The sequence below is a fragment of the Rattus rattus genome, chromosome 8 (assembly GCF_011064425.1).
Source record: "Rattus rattus isolate New Zealand chromosome 8, Rrattus_CSIRO_v1, whole genome shotgun sequence".
NCBI classification, from domain to species: Eukaryota; Metazoa; Chordata; class Mammalia; order Rodentia; family Muridae; genus Rattus; species Rattus rattus.
In genome coordinates, this window is record NC_046161.1 from 69,583,515 (window position 1) to 69,598,887 (window position 15,373).

Genomic DNA, 15,373 nt, shown 5'->3' on the forward strand with positions numbered 1-15,373 from the left:
GTGAAAATAACAGCACCCCCAAGGTAGAGCTCAGAGACATGGCTGACCACAGCACTGACAGCTTTCTCATAACAGGAAAGCTGGAAGAACCATTCAGCCACCTGAACCGAGGCCTAGAAGAGGAGGGAAGGCAGGGCAAGTAAGTGGGCTGGTGGGAACTGGGCAGGCTACTTCCATCCACTCACAATCACCCACGGGAGGTGCTCACACCGAGGCCCAGAGCACCTCGTCCCTTCCTCAGGGCCGTGGAAGCACAGAGCGAGACGCATCCGGAAGGGAAGGAGAGGCTGGTGGGTAAGACCCAAGAACCACAGGAGGCCATCAAGTTCCCAAAGAAGCAAGCAGAAGCTGAGGAGGAAATGGAGAGTATTCTCCGACAAGAGGCGTCTAGGCTGTCTTTGGAAAACAGGGTAAGAGAAGTTTGATTGGGTGCCTGCCTGGCTGTGTTGCTGAGCGAGAGACGGAGCCAGGGACTGAGTAATCGGACAGAGTAACTGTACACCAAAAGGCCTTCTGTCAGAGCACCGTGTCCTTATCTCAAAGACAGCTGTTTGTGTGGCGATAAGCACTCAGCGGTAGAGTAATTGGCTCCCCCAGCTCTGCATAAGTCCGGGTGGTGGAGGCTGGGAATCCCAGCACCCCTGAAGGGAGTCTGAGAGCAGCCTGCTCTACATGAGACGCTGCCGAAAAGAAAACAGGGGGAAAAAATAAGGCAGTCACTTTCAGAGCTGAAACACTCTGCCCTTTGTAAGAGATGTTTCTGGGTCAAACCCAGCGTAGGCGAGGCCACCTCTTCACCTGAAAGGAAAGGGAAAGCCACGCCCAAACCTCAGGACTGTCTCTCTGGCGCCCTCTTCTGACAGCCAACGGACGCGTCTCAGGTCTTAACTTTTATAGTCTGTTGGACATTCATAATCTCGGAAAAGAGATCAAGATATTATATCCATAGAGTAGGAAGTCGTAAGAAGATACTAACCATACGAAAATATTTTTATGTGGCAGTATCAGAAATACCACGTCTTGTGTAATTTCCTTGGTTCAGAGTGTCTAGAATGGACAAACACACAGCCACAGTAAATTGTTGAGTCCAGAAATAGACTAAAGGGTGACAACTAAAAACTACAGTGATTTTAAATTTTTTCAATTTACATTTGTACGTTTCTTATTTAAGGTTTCAACTGATAGGATAAAAACAGCATGGGGAGGAGAGGGCTTATGTCAGCTCACACTTCCACACCACAGTCTGTCAGAGGGGGGAGTCAGGGTGGACATTCAAGGCAGAAACTGAAGCAGTGACCATGGGGGAAGCCTGCTTACTGGTGTTTTGCTGGAGGTTGGCTCAGCATGCTTTTTTATATCATTCAGGACTTCCTGCCCAGGGATGTTACCACCTCCCAAGGGGTGAGCCCTCCCACATCAGTCATTAATCAAATAACGTCCCCACAGTCCAGTCTGGTGGGGACATTTTCTGAATTAAGGTTCTCTCTTTCGAGGTGCCTCTAGCCTATGCTAAGTGAGCAAAAAACTAACAAGAACTGTGCACACCAAAGTGTGCGCGCACACAACATGCACAACTTGTAGGACCCACTACGTGGGTACTGGGGATTGAACTCAGCATCGGGCTTGGAGACAAGCCCCTTGACCCTCTGAGCTAACCCAGATGCAGTGTTCCTTAGGAGCATTCTTTAGGGTTAGGGGTGCATGGGAATTGTCTGGAACAGAAAGCAACTGCTGTGCAAATCATGTATGTGAGTGAACTTTAGAGTGTGTGAACCACAGCTCCATAAAGGCCATTAACAAATCCAATGCCGAAGAAGACGCTTACAATAAAAGTCCATGTTTCTTTGGGTCTCTGTAGGATCTTGAGGAAGAGTTAGACATGAAGGACAGGATGATTAGGAAGCTACAGGATCAAGTCAAGACTCTGACCAGGACGATTGAAAAAGGTAAGGTGGGGTGGGGAGAGCCTCGTTTTTTTGAGCTGTTAGGTAAGGTGCTGTGTACGGAAGTGTGTGAGCACTGCCTTGTCCAAAGCACACCAACCCCAAGGAGATGAGGCTCCACGGGTCAGGCTTAGGACCCGGGGATGAGCTGAAGAGCTTTGGGGACACAGAAGCCACTGCATCTGATACCACATTCTCTCCTCTCATGAGACAAACACATTCTCCACCTCCTCTGTCAAAATGAATGTGTGATGGAGTGTCCAATTAATCATTCTGAAGACTACACAGACACTGGGTCCATGAGTACCGCAGTCTCTGTTAGCAGAGAGAGAGAAGATGGACTGGCATCCTGACCCCAGCTGAATGGCGTGTGTAGCCATGAGACCCAGGGAAGGAGCCTTCCTTCCTCCCCTCTGCCCTGGAGTCCACGTCCCTTGGAGTCTCCACTCCCATCTCCTGCCCTTCACACTTCCGTTCTGTACTCTTCGTCTCCATCCCAGCCTTGCTAGCACAGGCTGCACGGCAGCCATGTCTGTCTGTCCCTCTGCTTGCTCCTTTGAAGAGCTCCTTTATTCTTAGCTACTCCATATTTGCCCTACACTTGAAATAGCGGCAGACACGGCTACTGAGCTGTAAATGCTTCAGCTGAGTTGAGACTCCTTCCTCTTTGGGAATAGATGTCACTGACCCATCTGCCCCGGGAGAGCAGGACTGGGTCTGGACTCCTACCCTTTATGTCTCTACTGTTAGAATTGGTGAATGGATGGACTTACGGATAGATAATGGACTGATGGATGAGTGGATGGCGAGTGAATAGATGGATGGTGCGTGAATGGTAGATGACAGATGAGTGACAGGGGATGGACGGATGATGGGTAAATGGGTAGATGATGGATGGATGAAAGGTAGGCTAGGGGGATGAGTGGCCACTCCCGGACAGAAATCACCACAGAGAGAGATCTAAAGCATCAAACAGCTCTAACAGCTGCAAGCCGTGGCCGTTCCTGAGTGGAGAGGACTCGGATGGTATCTTCACTGTGAAACCGGGAGGTGTGGGCTCTGTGTATGTAGCTGACCGTTTACCTCTGTCTGCAGCCAACAGTGTGCCCCTGCCCTCGGGATCCAGGGAGTACCTGGGAATGCTGGAGTACAAGAAAGAAGACGAGGCCAAGCTCATTCAAAACCTCATTCTTGGTAGTAAAACTCGGATCGCTGGGCAATGCTTTCTCTTAGAGAACTTGAATATCAGACAGTTCCAAAGTCCTGGACAGAGGCTGGCCTTTCTCTTTTCTCTCCTTTCACAGTTTCTTCCCTAGCTTGAAGCACTAATTTACCGAGCCATTCTTGGTTGAGGGAGAGGGGCTTTGCACTGCACACCACAGCAGCATACCGCTCGCCTCTGCTTACACTAGATACTGCTGTCAGCTCCAGTGTTTACAGACATTGCCAGTGTCCTCTGGGGAACCAAAATGGTCCTCTGCTGAGAGCTACCACCCCAAACTTCTCCCAAGTCTAATCGTAGGGTCAGGATGGAAGACGCAGCTCCTGGCCCTGGGCATGGTTGGCGAACCTGCCGTCCCAGCACTCCAGGGCAGAGGCAGGCAGATCTCTGAGATCGAGGACAGTCTGGTCGACAAAGCAAGTTCCAGGATGGCCAGGGCTACACAGAGACATCCGTAGGAAATGAGGGGCCTTCTTTAAAGGCCCACCTTTAATGATCTAATTTCACTAGCTAGATACCACCAGCCTCCCCAGATGGCACCACTAGCTGGGAAACAAACATTCAAAGCCTAAGTTTATAAGTGATATTCCAGTTTCAAACCCTAACACTGCCCAACCCGTGCTGACCTCTTCTCTGCAGTTCTTATCTTGGCCACAGGGCAGTGCTTTCCCTTCATGCTTCCCTACAAGGTTTCCTTCTTCATCCCTGCTTTCTCTCTGATGTCTTTCTTTAAAAGACTAGCTTATGTACTTAATGTGTATGAGTGTCTACCTGCATGTACCTATGTATGTATATGCACCAGGTGCAGTCTTGGTGTTTATGGAAGCCAGAAGAGGGTTCCAGATCCCTTGGAACTGGATATTCCAGATGGTTGTGAGCCACCAGGTGGGTGCTGGGAATTGACCTGGGTGCGCTTAACCTCTGAGTGCCTCTCCAGTCCCTCTCTGACGTCTCCCTGTCTCCTCTGTGGTACTGCTGGCCACTAGTGTCTCTCTTCAAGACAGCTTCTGGTGACTCCTATCCATATCAGAGTCGACTACGGCTTGGGTTCCTTTCTTATACTGGGGATCCAATGTCTAGAGCCTCCTCACTAGGGAAAATTACTTGTTCCTCCTATCTGGACTCTTAAATGTGGGGTCACTTTACAAAGGAGATGAGAGGGGAGTCAGAGGCTCCCCTGTACTTTTGCCACATAAGAACCCAGATTGAGTTTCTCTGAGAGAAGACACATCTGTGCTCCCAGCCTCCGCCCAAGCACAGAAAGGTCAGGAACCCTCCCCCTCCCACCCTCCCTCCCAGCAACCTCCACCAGCAGTCGCAGGAGGAGCGCTTACCAGCAGCTGAGAGCATGTTTCTTTCTGCTACAGACCTGAAGCCCCGAGGCGTGGTGGTGAACATGATCCCTGGGCTGCCAGCTCACATCCTGTTCATGTGCGTGCGGTATGCAGACTCCCTGAACGACGCCAACATGCTCAAATCCCTCATGAACAGCGCTATTAACGGCATCAAACACGTGGTTAAGGTAGGGTAGCCTTTGATGTGGGTCCTTGGCGTGGTGTTTGATTTGGAAACGGTTCTGGGCAGTGACCAGGCACCCCGGTCTTTGGCCTCTGACCTTTGGAGAGCTGTGTGATTAATAAGCAGAGCCACTAAGGGAGGACAAATGGACGAGGTTCGGCCAGTGGGCCTCACAGACTTATGGAGAGAATGCAGCCTGGTGGTCACCACCCTTGCTTTTCCACCCCTCACATGTGAGGGATATGTGCTCTACCAGTGTAGCAGTAAGGCAGATGGGACACTGAAAAATTACTCAGGTCTTCTATTGGCAAGTATATTATTCTCCCTTCTAAAACATTATTATTTGTGCTGGAGAGATGGCTCAGTGGTTAAGAGCTCTGGCCACTCTTACAGGGGACCTGGGTTTGATTCCCAGAACCCACATGGTGACTCATAACCATTGATAACTTCAGTTCTAGGGGATCTAATGGCCTCTTTTAGACACATATGCCAACAACAACAACAAAACACACACACACACAATTTTTAAATTAAAACCTTATCGTTACGGTTTTTCCTAGTCCAGAAAAGAAGACCCATGTGCTCATTAGGTCGGTGACTTTGTAAAGTTAAATACAATAGCCGAGACCCACTCTCGTCCCACCCCAATCCCACATGCAGTTTGCTGAAGAAGATGGAGAACCTTCTCGTACTTCCCTTAAGGACTCTCCAGGTTGGAGGTTACATGGGGGCCCAGGCTCTATTTGGCCTGCTGAATGTCTCTCCCTAGCTGTGTTCATCAGAATGACCAGGTAGCTGGTCCGCTCACAGTTGGCTACTCTGGAAGGAGCCACATGTGCATGGCGCACGGATCCACGGGTGCCAGCTAAGCTAGTTCTTATGTTTGGTACAGGGTTTCAGTGTGTGATCCAGACTGGCCTCAGACCTGGAGATCTACCAGCCTCTGCCTCCCGGGTGCTGGGATTTAAGGTGTGTGCGGCTGCACCCATCCATTATTGCCTTCTCTTGTCTAAGGAACACTTTGAAGATTTGGAGATGCTGTCCTTCTGGCTTTCCAACACCTGTCATTTTCTCAACTGCCTGAAGCAGTACAGTGGAGAAGAGGTAGGAAGATGCCTGTCCCGCTGACGGCACCTGGGGCCACCTCACGATCAGGCTCACAGAGGCACACAGTGGTTACCACGATGCTCTGCTCCCCGCTCCACACAGTCTCCAGGCCAGTTAGCTTGCTGGCCTCCTCTTCACCCGGGAGGCCAATCTTCTCATCACCTGTTATGTGTCTAGAGGTTTCTACATGCCGAAGACTCCCAGAAGTTCAGACCTTGGCCTTAGTCTAAGGCTTTGATCGATAAGTTTTCAAATCCTCTGCAGATGAGATAGCCTTGTTTCCTCCTGAAGGGGACAATCTGTGAATTTCAACATGATGACCCAAAATGTAACCTCTGGTTTAGCTTGCTAACTGTTCTCTCTAGAGGACTCTATCTTCCCATGACCCATAAGTAGATGACACCTGTACCCCAACTGTCTAGGCACTGATATTGTGAAGGAATTCTTCAAGCTTCACAGGGGGCATTTTTCATTGAATTAGAACAACAAAGTGGCTCCTAGGGTGGTTTTATTCCGCATGAGAAGCCAGAGCAAACACTGGGTGTCTTCCTCTGAAGTGCCTACTCCAGGGGCCGGGTCGTGGTCCCAGGTGTGACTGACTAAGCTCATACAATAAATTGCTATCTTCTGTCGTGCTAAACAAACTAGGGCTCGTTTAAAAGCAGGCATTAAGCGTCAAGCAGCAGAATTACCCTAGATGCTGATGGTAACATCTTTAGTACAGGCAGAATTTCAGTCTCCCTCCTGCCTACAGCACTCTGATGTTTGTACCCACATTACTTTCAGGAATTCACGAAGTGTAACAGCCCACAGCAGAATAAGAACTGCTTGAACAATTTTGATCTTACAGAATACAGACAGATTCTGAGTGATGTGGCTATACGGATTTACCATCAGTTCATCCTCGTGATGGAAAACAACCTCCAGCCGATAATAGGTAAGAAGAGAATTGGTGACCGAGCGATACTGATAGTGATATCGAGGCTGTTCGCTTTGAGACAGTCTCCTAGTCTCGGCTGGCCTTGAACTTGATCTGTCACTATAGCCAAGGAAGGTCTTGAACTCACGATTCTTCCCCTGTATTTCCTGAGAGCAGGGATGTCAGGTATATGCATCGAGCAGGGATGCCAGGTATATGCCATCGCGCCTGGTTTTGCTTAGTACTGAGAACGAAACCAAGATTCCATGCATGCTAGGCAAGCATCCTACCAACTGAGCTACAATCCCAGCCCAAGAGATGTTTTAAAATAGAAACTGCGTGTGTGGTTTATGGGTTTATGGATAGCATAGCTCGAAACACTAAGACATAATCACCATAAATGTCTCCCTTCTAAGTCTTAGCTTGCTTAAAATGACTCTCTAAATAGTAGCACACGATTGACCTTTTTCTTTCTATAAGTATGCCCTTTTCCTGAAGGAAACCCTGTGGAGGGTTTACACTTTTTATTTCAATGTGCTGTTTGGTTTCTTGTGTGGCTCTACCAAATATTTTTGAAATCCTCAAATCCCACTCGCATTTGTGTAAACGTTGCTCTCTGAAACGTAAATATCTTGGGATTTGATGATCCGGACCCCGACCTACTTGCTGTTGGTTAGCTCTCTTTCCCATGAGGATCACTGTTTCAAGCCTCCAGGAGGTAGCCCTGCCCGTCTGTAAGCTGTGGTCCACGCCCTGGCATCCTCTGGTACCCCGATGTATCCAGTTCTTTTTTTTTTTTTAAGCATTAGTACTTTGTTTGTTTGTTTGTTTTAAAGATTTATCATTTATTATATATGAGTACACTGTAGCTGTCTTCAGACACACCAGAAGAGGGCATCAGATTTCTTTACAGATGGTTGTGAGCCACCATGTGGTTGCTGGGAATTGAACTCAGGACCTCTGGAAGAGCAGTCAGAGCTCTTAACCACTGAGCCATCTCTCCGGCCCCCTGTTTGTTTGTTTCTATGTCAAAAGAAACGTAAGGATGAGTTTATTTTGGCTCACATATTAAGGAAGCACGGTCCCCAAGACAAGAATGCTGACTGGCAGGACTATGAGGCAGCTGGCCACACTGCATCCACAGTGGGGAAGCAGAGAGAGTTGCTCACGGGAGCTCAGATCGCTTTTTTTCCTTTTATTTGAACCCCAGTTCGTGAATGCCTCTGACCCACACTTAAGGTGGGTTTTCCCACCTCCATTTACCTAATTCTAGAAAATCCCTCTCGGACAGGCCCAAAGTCTGTCCCCTAGGTGGTCCTAAATCCCAACAAGTTGGCAACCAAGATTAACCACACCACTCTCACACCTCTATCCACTGACTGTGGAAAAGACGCCTGAGATTAGGGGATGTGCGACCCCGAGACCCCTGTGTAAGGAGCCCTCCACCCTTCCGGCAGTGCCAGGCATGCTGGAGTACGAGAGTCTGCAGGGCATTTCCGGCCTGAAGCCCACTGGTTTCCGGAAGCGCTCATCCAGCATCGATGACACCGATGCCTACACCATGACGTCCATCCTGCAGCAGCTGAGTTACTTCTACAGCACCATGTGTCAGAACGGCCTGGACCCCGAGATCGTGAGGCAGGCGGTCAAGCAGCTGTTCTACCTGATCGGGGCGGTGACCCTCAACAGTCTCCTCCTTCGAAAGGACATGTGCTCCTGCAGGAAAGGGATGCAGATCAGGTAAAACCCGTATGCTAAGCTCCCCTCCCACAGGCCAGCTGGAAGAAACGCTGCTGATGCTGGGCCCTCCCTCCCTGCCCCTGGACAAGGCTCCACTGAGCCCCCTGAGTGTTGGCCTGATGGTGGCTGCACACCAACGCCTTCACACTGAACTGCCAACTCGACGCTTGAGCCTATGAGAACGTCATTAGTATGTTGTGGAGAGATGAGTACTGGGTGACAAGCTTGAGAAAGAGGAACACTGCAGGCATGAGATAGATGAGGACAAAGGACTGATTCACCCCTGGCCCTGCCTGGAGTAAGCAGCAGTCTGTTGGGCTGAACCCAGTAGGACTGCCGTGGAGAGGTGGGTTTGATCCAGACCAAGAGTCAGAAGGCAGGGAAAGCACATGGGGGTTCATCTTGAAGACGTAGCAACACAGTTGTAAGGACCATGGACCCTATCTTAAATTGGGGACCCATGAGCCTGGGCCTAAGAAACACGTAGTGTGGGAAGATATTTAAGATTATGTGTGTATGTTCAGGCAATTGATACTTATGTGTGCTGTGAGAGCTTGACCATAGGTGCATGCTATAATTTGAGGGAGGTGGCAAAGTATATTAAGCCAAGAAATGCCTGCAAAGAATTCATCATGTCTTCTTAGCACTCGTAAGTTGGAGTTGGATTTCCCATAAACCACGTGGACAAAATCCCATGACGCCATATTGTAGGGACCCTTTTCATTGAGAAAGGAAAGAAAACCTGTCCATTTCACATCACAGCAGATGGCTCAGTAGGTGGAGTGCCTCCTGCCCTGGATATACAAAGCTCTAGGTTCCACCCCCAGCTCTACGCCTTGCTCACACCTGGGATCCTACAGCCCCACACCCTGTTCACACCTGGGAACCCTACAGCTCCACACATTGCTCACACCTGGGAATCTACAGCCCCAACCCTGTTCATACCTGGGATCCTACAGCCCCACACCCTGTTCCCACCTGGGATCCCTACAGCTCTACACCTTGCTCATACCTGGGATCCTACAGCCCCACACCCTGCTCACATCTGGGATCCTACAGCTCCCACACTTTGTTCATACCTGGGATCCTACAGCCCCACACCTTGCTCACACCTGGGATCCTACAGCCCCACACCCTGATCACACCTGGGATCCCTACAGCCCCACACCCTGCTCACACCTGGGATGCTACAGCCCCAACCCTGTTCACAGCTGGAATCCCTACAGCCCTACACCTTGCTCACACCTGGGATCCTACAGCATCACACCCTGCTCACACCTGGGATCCTACAGCCCCACACCCTGATCACACCTGGGATCCTACAGCCCCACACCTTGTTCACACCTGGGATCCCAACAGCCCCACACTTTGCTCACACCTGGGATCCTACAGCCCCACACCCTGTTCACACCTGGGATCCTACAGCCCCACACCTTACTCTCACCTGGGATCCTACAGCCCCACACCTTGTTCACACCTGGGATCCCAACAGCCCCACACCCTGTTCACACCTGGGATCCTACACTTGCTTGTCACCTTTCTGTTGTTTTTAGTTTAGTTCCATTGAGGCCATAGATCATACTTTTGTCAGTTAAACCCTTAGAAATAGGAATTAGAATGGTGTTTCCCAGGGACTCAGGTAATAGATTACAACATTAAAGCCCTGGATGAACTGGCCCTCTTGTCATTACATAATGTCTTGCTATCCCTTCCTGGTAATTTTCTTCTCTTTGAAGTCATTTTTTAAAATTATTATAACCAGATTTATTTGGTTAATATTTTCACAACATATTTTATCTATCCATTTACTTTTAACATATATATGACATATATGAGGTGAGTTTCTTATAGATAACACACACAAGTATGTTATTAAGACTTTTTAAATTACTTGTATAGGGGAATATGTACATGTCAGTGCAGTACTCACGGAGGCCAAAAGAGGGCATCAGATTCCTCCAGAACAGTGGTTCTCAATCTGGTTCATCACTCCCTTGGGGAGAACTTATCAGATCTCCTACATATCATATGTTTATACTTGAGTCCTAACTATAGCAAAGTTACAGTTATGAAGTAGCAATGAGATAGTTTTTAAAAAATATTTATTTTATTTTTATGTGCATTGGTGTGTGGCCTGCATGTATGCTTGTATGAGTGTGTCTGATCTTGGAGTTAGTTGTGAGCTTCCCTGTGAGTGCTAGGAATTGAGCCCGGGTCCTCTGGAAGTACAGACAGAGCTCTAAACCCATGAGCCATCTCTCCAACCCTGCAATGAGGTAATTTTATGGTTGGGATCGCTATAACGTGACGCACTGTATTCAAGGGTCACGGCATTAGGAAGGTTGAGAGCCATGGCTGAAGTTACCATCTCTCCAGTGCCTGCCTTACTGTTTGCTATGTGATCCTTCTGGGGTTTTGTTTCTCTGAATTCCTCTCTCTCTCTCTCTCTCTCTCTCTCTCTCTCTCTCTCTGTGTGTGTGTGTGTGTGTGTGTGTGTGTGTATGTGTGTGTGTCTAGAATATTTTATTATCTTCCTAATTTACTTATTATGTTGGCTTTTTAGTGGTTGCTGTGGGGAATCAAAGCACACATATGTGTTCACAACCCATTTAGAATCAACATTACCATGTCAACATTTTCCCACCACGTAGGACTTTTGACTGTCCTAATATGTCACAGCTGTCTTACAGATAATGGTGGTGATCCAAAAAGCTATCTCCTGGTCCATCCCGCTGATCTTAAGGAAGAGACGGTTGGACTTTGCTTCTAAGCATGCAGTGATCTCTGTCAGTCTCTAGGATACGCTGAGGAGTTGACGCTCCTTCCTGAAGTGGCCTCTGGCTTTCCCCAGGTGCAACATCAGCTTCCTGGAAGAATGGCTAAAAGATAAGAATTTGCAGAACAGCTTAGCCAAGGAGACTCTGGAGCCCCTCTCTCAGGCAGCCTGGTTGCTTCAGGTTAAGAAGACCACAGACAGCGATGCCAAGGAGATCTCCCAGTGCTGTACTTCCCTGTCTGCCGTGCAGGTGAGCGGGCTGGCCTAGCTCCTCTCTGGACCTTGAAGGGCAGATCCTGAGGCATTTCCCAGCTTAGCCTGCTGTGAGGTGCAACTGCCCTCCTGTGACTTCTCTTTTTCCTGACGACTATTTTGTATATATTGATTGCAGGCTTCAAGGCATAGATATGTACATGTGCACTAAACTGAGCAGGGGCTGGGAGGCTGGAAGGGGGGAGTTCCTCGCTGCCATCTGACCGTGTGGTTAGTCTGGGCTGCACTCTGTACCCTATGCTGTTTTCTGTTCTCTTGGGATCATACAGCACATGGCTCCAGAGACAAATTATAGTTTAGAAGATTCACCCCGTACTTCTTGGAGGCACCTAAATGTCCTTGGTCTGACCCCATGCTCTGTAATGTTCACAGATCATAAAGATCCTTAATTCATACACACCTATAGACGACTTCGAGAAAAGAGTCAATCCGTCCTTCGTTCGCAAAGTACAGGTGAGATCTTTACATGGATTTGTTAGTCTGACCTCTGATGCACTCCATAAGACACTGACGCTCGATTAAAATGCTCCAGTTCAAGGTTAGAGCATAGCTGCCACGCATGTGAAACCCCAGCTCAAAGACAGTGGGTGGCTTTTTAATTTCTCCAGTCCTGATAAGAAGGAATAGAAACATAAGCCAAGACCTGGCCTTCAGCTCTTTTTTTCTTTTAGACAGTTTGTGTGTGTGTGTGTGTGTGTGTGTGTGTATGTGTGTGTGTGTGTGTGTGTGTGTGTGTGCTACAATGTGTGAATAAAGGGGTCAGAGGACAACTTACAGGAGTCAGTTACATCCATCCTCCCTATGGGTCCCTGGGATTGAACTCAGGTGGTCCGTCTTGGCATCAAGTGCCTTTCCCCACTGAGCCATGTCACTCAGTGCTCATCTTGAGAAGTAGCACAAATGGGCAGAGCGCAGTGGGAGCAGACCTCAGACCCATTTTTCCAGGATCACCCCCAAAGTTTCTCTCCCAGTAAACTAGGGGCGATCTTGGGGATCCTGGAGACCCTCCCAGGAGTCTGCAAAACCTTCACTTTTTGCAAAGCTGTGTGTGTACGAAGTAGGGTTCCCAGAGCAATTTATCTCAGCACGGAATACGGAAGCAGGCATCCCACAGTCTCCCACTAGGTCAGACATTAAGAGCGTCACAGAACAGAACACTGCCCTGACTCTCACTGTGTTTCTGTTTTTGCTTTTCATTCTGAAAATTTAGCTAATTTTTTTAACAAAAATGTTATTTTCAGTTTAACTAATTTATTAATATTTAAATACTGTTTTAGTTACTAATATGGTAAAATGTCACTAATTACGCCCACATATACAAAAGCTCTTCGGAGTCCTCACAATTATTAAGAGTATAATGTAGGGCTGGAGAGATGGCTCAGTAGTTCAGAGCACTTGCAGCTCTCGCAACACAAGTTCAGTTCCCAGCACCTATGTCACGAGTCTCACAGTTGCCTACAACTCCAGCCCCAGAGATTCTGATGTTTCCTTTCGACCTCTATGGGTACTGCACACACATGAAATTTTTTTAATTTTTAAAAACGTGTTTATTTATTTGTTTTTTTTTTAAGACAGGGTTTCCCTGTGTACTGTTTCTTGCTGTACTGGAACTTTAGACCAGGCTGTCCTCAAACTCAGAAATCTGCCTGCCTCTGCCTCCTGAGTACTGCGATTAAAAGTGTGCATTGCCGAACTTGATTAAAAAAAAAAATTCAAATAACAAAGAAGCAAATGGATTCAATAAAAACTTGAGACCCTGTCTCTCTTTATCTTTCTCTCTCTCTGTCTCTCTCTGTCTCTCTGTCTCTGTCTCTGTCTCTCTCTCTCTCTCTCTCTCACACACACACACACACACACACACACACACACGCTCACGCACAAGTGTATTTTAAAAGGGATTTAAATGTAACAGATTTACAGTCCTATGGGGATGAATGGGCTTTGGGGGTGAAACTTCAGGTGAGTATTCCTGGGAGCTCGCTGCACCGAAGGCCCTGATAGGCTTATCCCCGCCCTGCCCCACCCCCACCCCCAGCTGGATCCTAAACCCACTGGGTGTCACATCCTGTGATTGCTGGGGTTCTCTGACTGAGACAGAGCTGTTGGGTTTTCCTGACTCTTGACCTTAGCTTAGTGGTGAACCAAAATGCACCTGGTCCCTGATCCCTCTCCTTGGTTCTGACCTCAGGCTCTTCTGAATAACCGGGGTGACTCGTCACAGCTGATGCTGGACACTAAGTATCTTTTTCAAGTCACATTTCCTTTCACCGCCTCACCGCACGCCCTGGAGATGACCCAGATCCCCAGCAGCTTCAAGCTCGGCTTTCTGCGGAGACTGTAGCCGGAGAGAAGATGGAGTTCTAAGACGACTTCCCCAGAGGACTAAGCGCCGGTGCCACTGAGGAAGGCGGTTATTCACCAGAACTGGGATGGTGAGGGACTGCAGTTTAAGGAGGAAAAGCCACGCCCTAGCTGTCTCCCAGGATGCTATGCGACCGACTGGGCTAGGGAAAGGCTCTTGCTTCTGGCCTCAGGTGTCTATTGCTGCAATTCCTGAAGGCTCAGTTTTGTTCCTGGTGCCTTTGTTTATTCTGTTTTGTGGCAGGGACCTCCCCTCGCCCACATATACAGAGTAAAATCTGGGGGCATCATGGCTCACCAGATTTCTAGGGTTTCCGTGAAGTCCAGAGACATTTATGAAGCCACAATTGAGTTCCATGCCTACATCTTCTAGGAAAGAATCCCACGTGGCCATTGGAACAAAATGTTTTTGCCCCATCCCCGCTGACAGGAAGGGCTCTTTAGCTCTTCCTACTAAAGACACCTGAATTAGAAAGCTATTCGCATTAGATTGGCTAAGAGAGGATTCAGTCTGAGAGCTGGATTTGGTAACCTGCACCTATAGTCCGAGCACTCAGGAGGATGAGACAGGAGAATTATCTCGAGTTCAGTGTCAGCTTTGACTAAAGTGTGAGAGCCCATCTCAGAAGAAAGAAGTATATATATGCCATTTATCATTTTTTTCTGAAATTTTAAACAATTGTTATCAGCCAACATCGTTGTTATAATCTCTCATTTAATTTTTAAATAGTTATTTCTTTTAAAACTACATTTATCTCTGGAGTCAGAGCTCAGTGGTAGAGCGGTTGGCCCTGAATTTGGCTTTAGCACCACACGTGCACACACATGCACACACGTGCAAGTTATGTGGTTTCTTTTCCTCTCTCTAATCAGTGTTCTAATACGCTTTTATTTTCATGATAGAAACAAGATTCAGAGAAGGTCTTCCTTTTGAGAAACCTAGTTTTCCCATTTTTGAGAGAACTAAGTACTCCTTTCCTCAAACCGCCTTCCTTTCCTTCAAAACACTGAGCCCTCTGATGAGCTGAGACCCAGCCCTCTGTGCACCGCTAGCCACCTGACCAGCCTCTAGTCTGACGGTCACGGGCAGTAGCTGTGACACCACGGTACGCTCCTCTCTGGGGCGACTGGGTGCAGTCATCCTACTGACATGATGCCTTTTCAAACTGCTCCCAAACGATGAAAACAGAACTTTATAATACTTTAATAAAATAAATTATTGAGCAAATTGAATGGACCATTTTTTTCCACCATCGTAGATTACCTATCTTCTCACGGCACAGCTCTGCGCCCTTCCTTGAAGGTCAGATAGAACGGGGTTAGAATCCCATGGGTGTGTCACCCGAGGTATAGAAACCTTGAGGGGTAAAGGTCAGGAGTGTCTGGGGCTCCCTGGCTATCGGGGGCGGGGGCGCTGTGGGATGGAGTTGGCTGGGGTTTGGCTCAGTGCCCACTCCAGTCCTCCTCCACCCTGTGAGGAGTCACTACACTAATGTTTTGGTTCTCCTGCCTCA

General features: G+C 48.3%; 1 protein-coding gene across 1 annotated transcript in view; it reads left to right on the forward strand.

Annotated features, from left to right (window-relative positions):
* Positions 1–15,097, forward strand: part of Myo5c (myosin VC) — a 77,325-nt gene extending 62,228 nt beyond the window's left edge. Inside the window, exons 31-41 of the mRNA XM_032909725.1 lie at positions 76–139; positions 242–410; positions 1,859–1,946; positions 3,039–3,137; positions 4,533–4,687; positions 5,698–5,787; positions 6,577–6,727; positions 8,167–8,449; positions 11,301–11,475; positions 11,871–11,951; positions 13,687–15,097. Of these exons, the coding sequence (XP_032765616.1) occupies positions 76–139; positions 242–410; positions 1,859–1,946; positions 3,039–3,137; positions 4,533–4,687; positions 5,698–5,787; positions 6,577–6,727; positions 8,167–8,449; positions 11,301–11,475; positions 11,871–11,951; positions 13,687–13,839 (1,508 nt within the window). The 3' untranslated portion in view covers positions 13,840–15,097. The remainder of the gene's footprint in view (positions 1–75; positions 140–241; positions 411–1,858; positions 1,947–3,038; positions 3,138–4,532; positions 4,688–5,697; positions 5,788–6,576; positions 6,728–8,166; positions 8,450–11,300; positions 11,476–11,870; positions 11,952–13,686) is intronic.
* Positions 15,098–15,373: the final 276 nt, after the last annotated feature.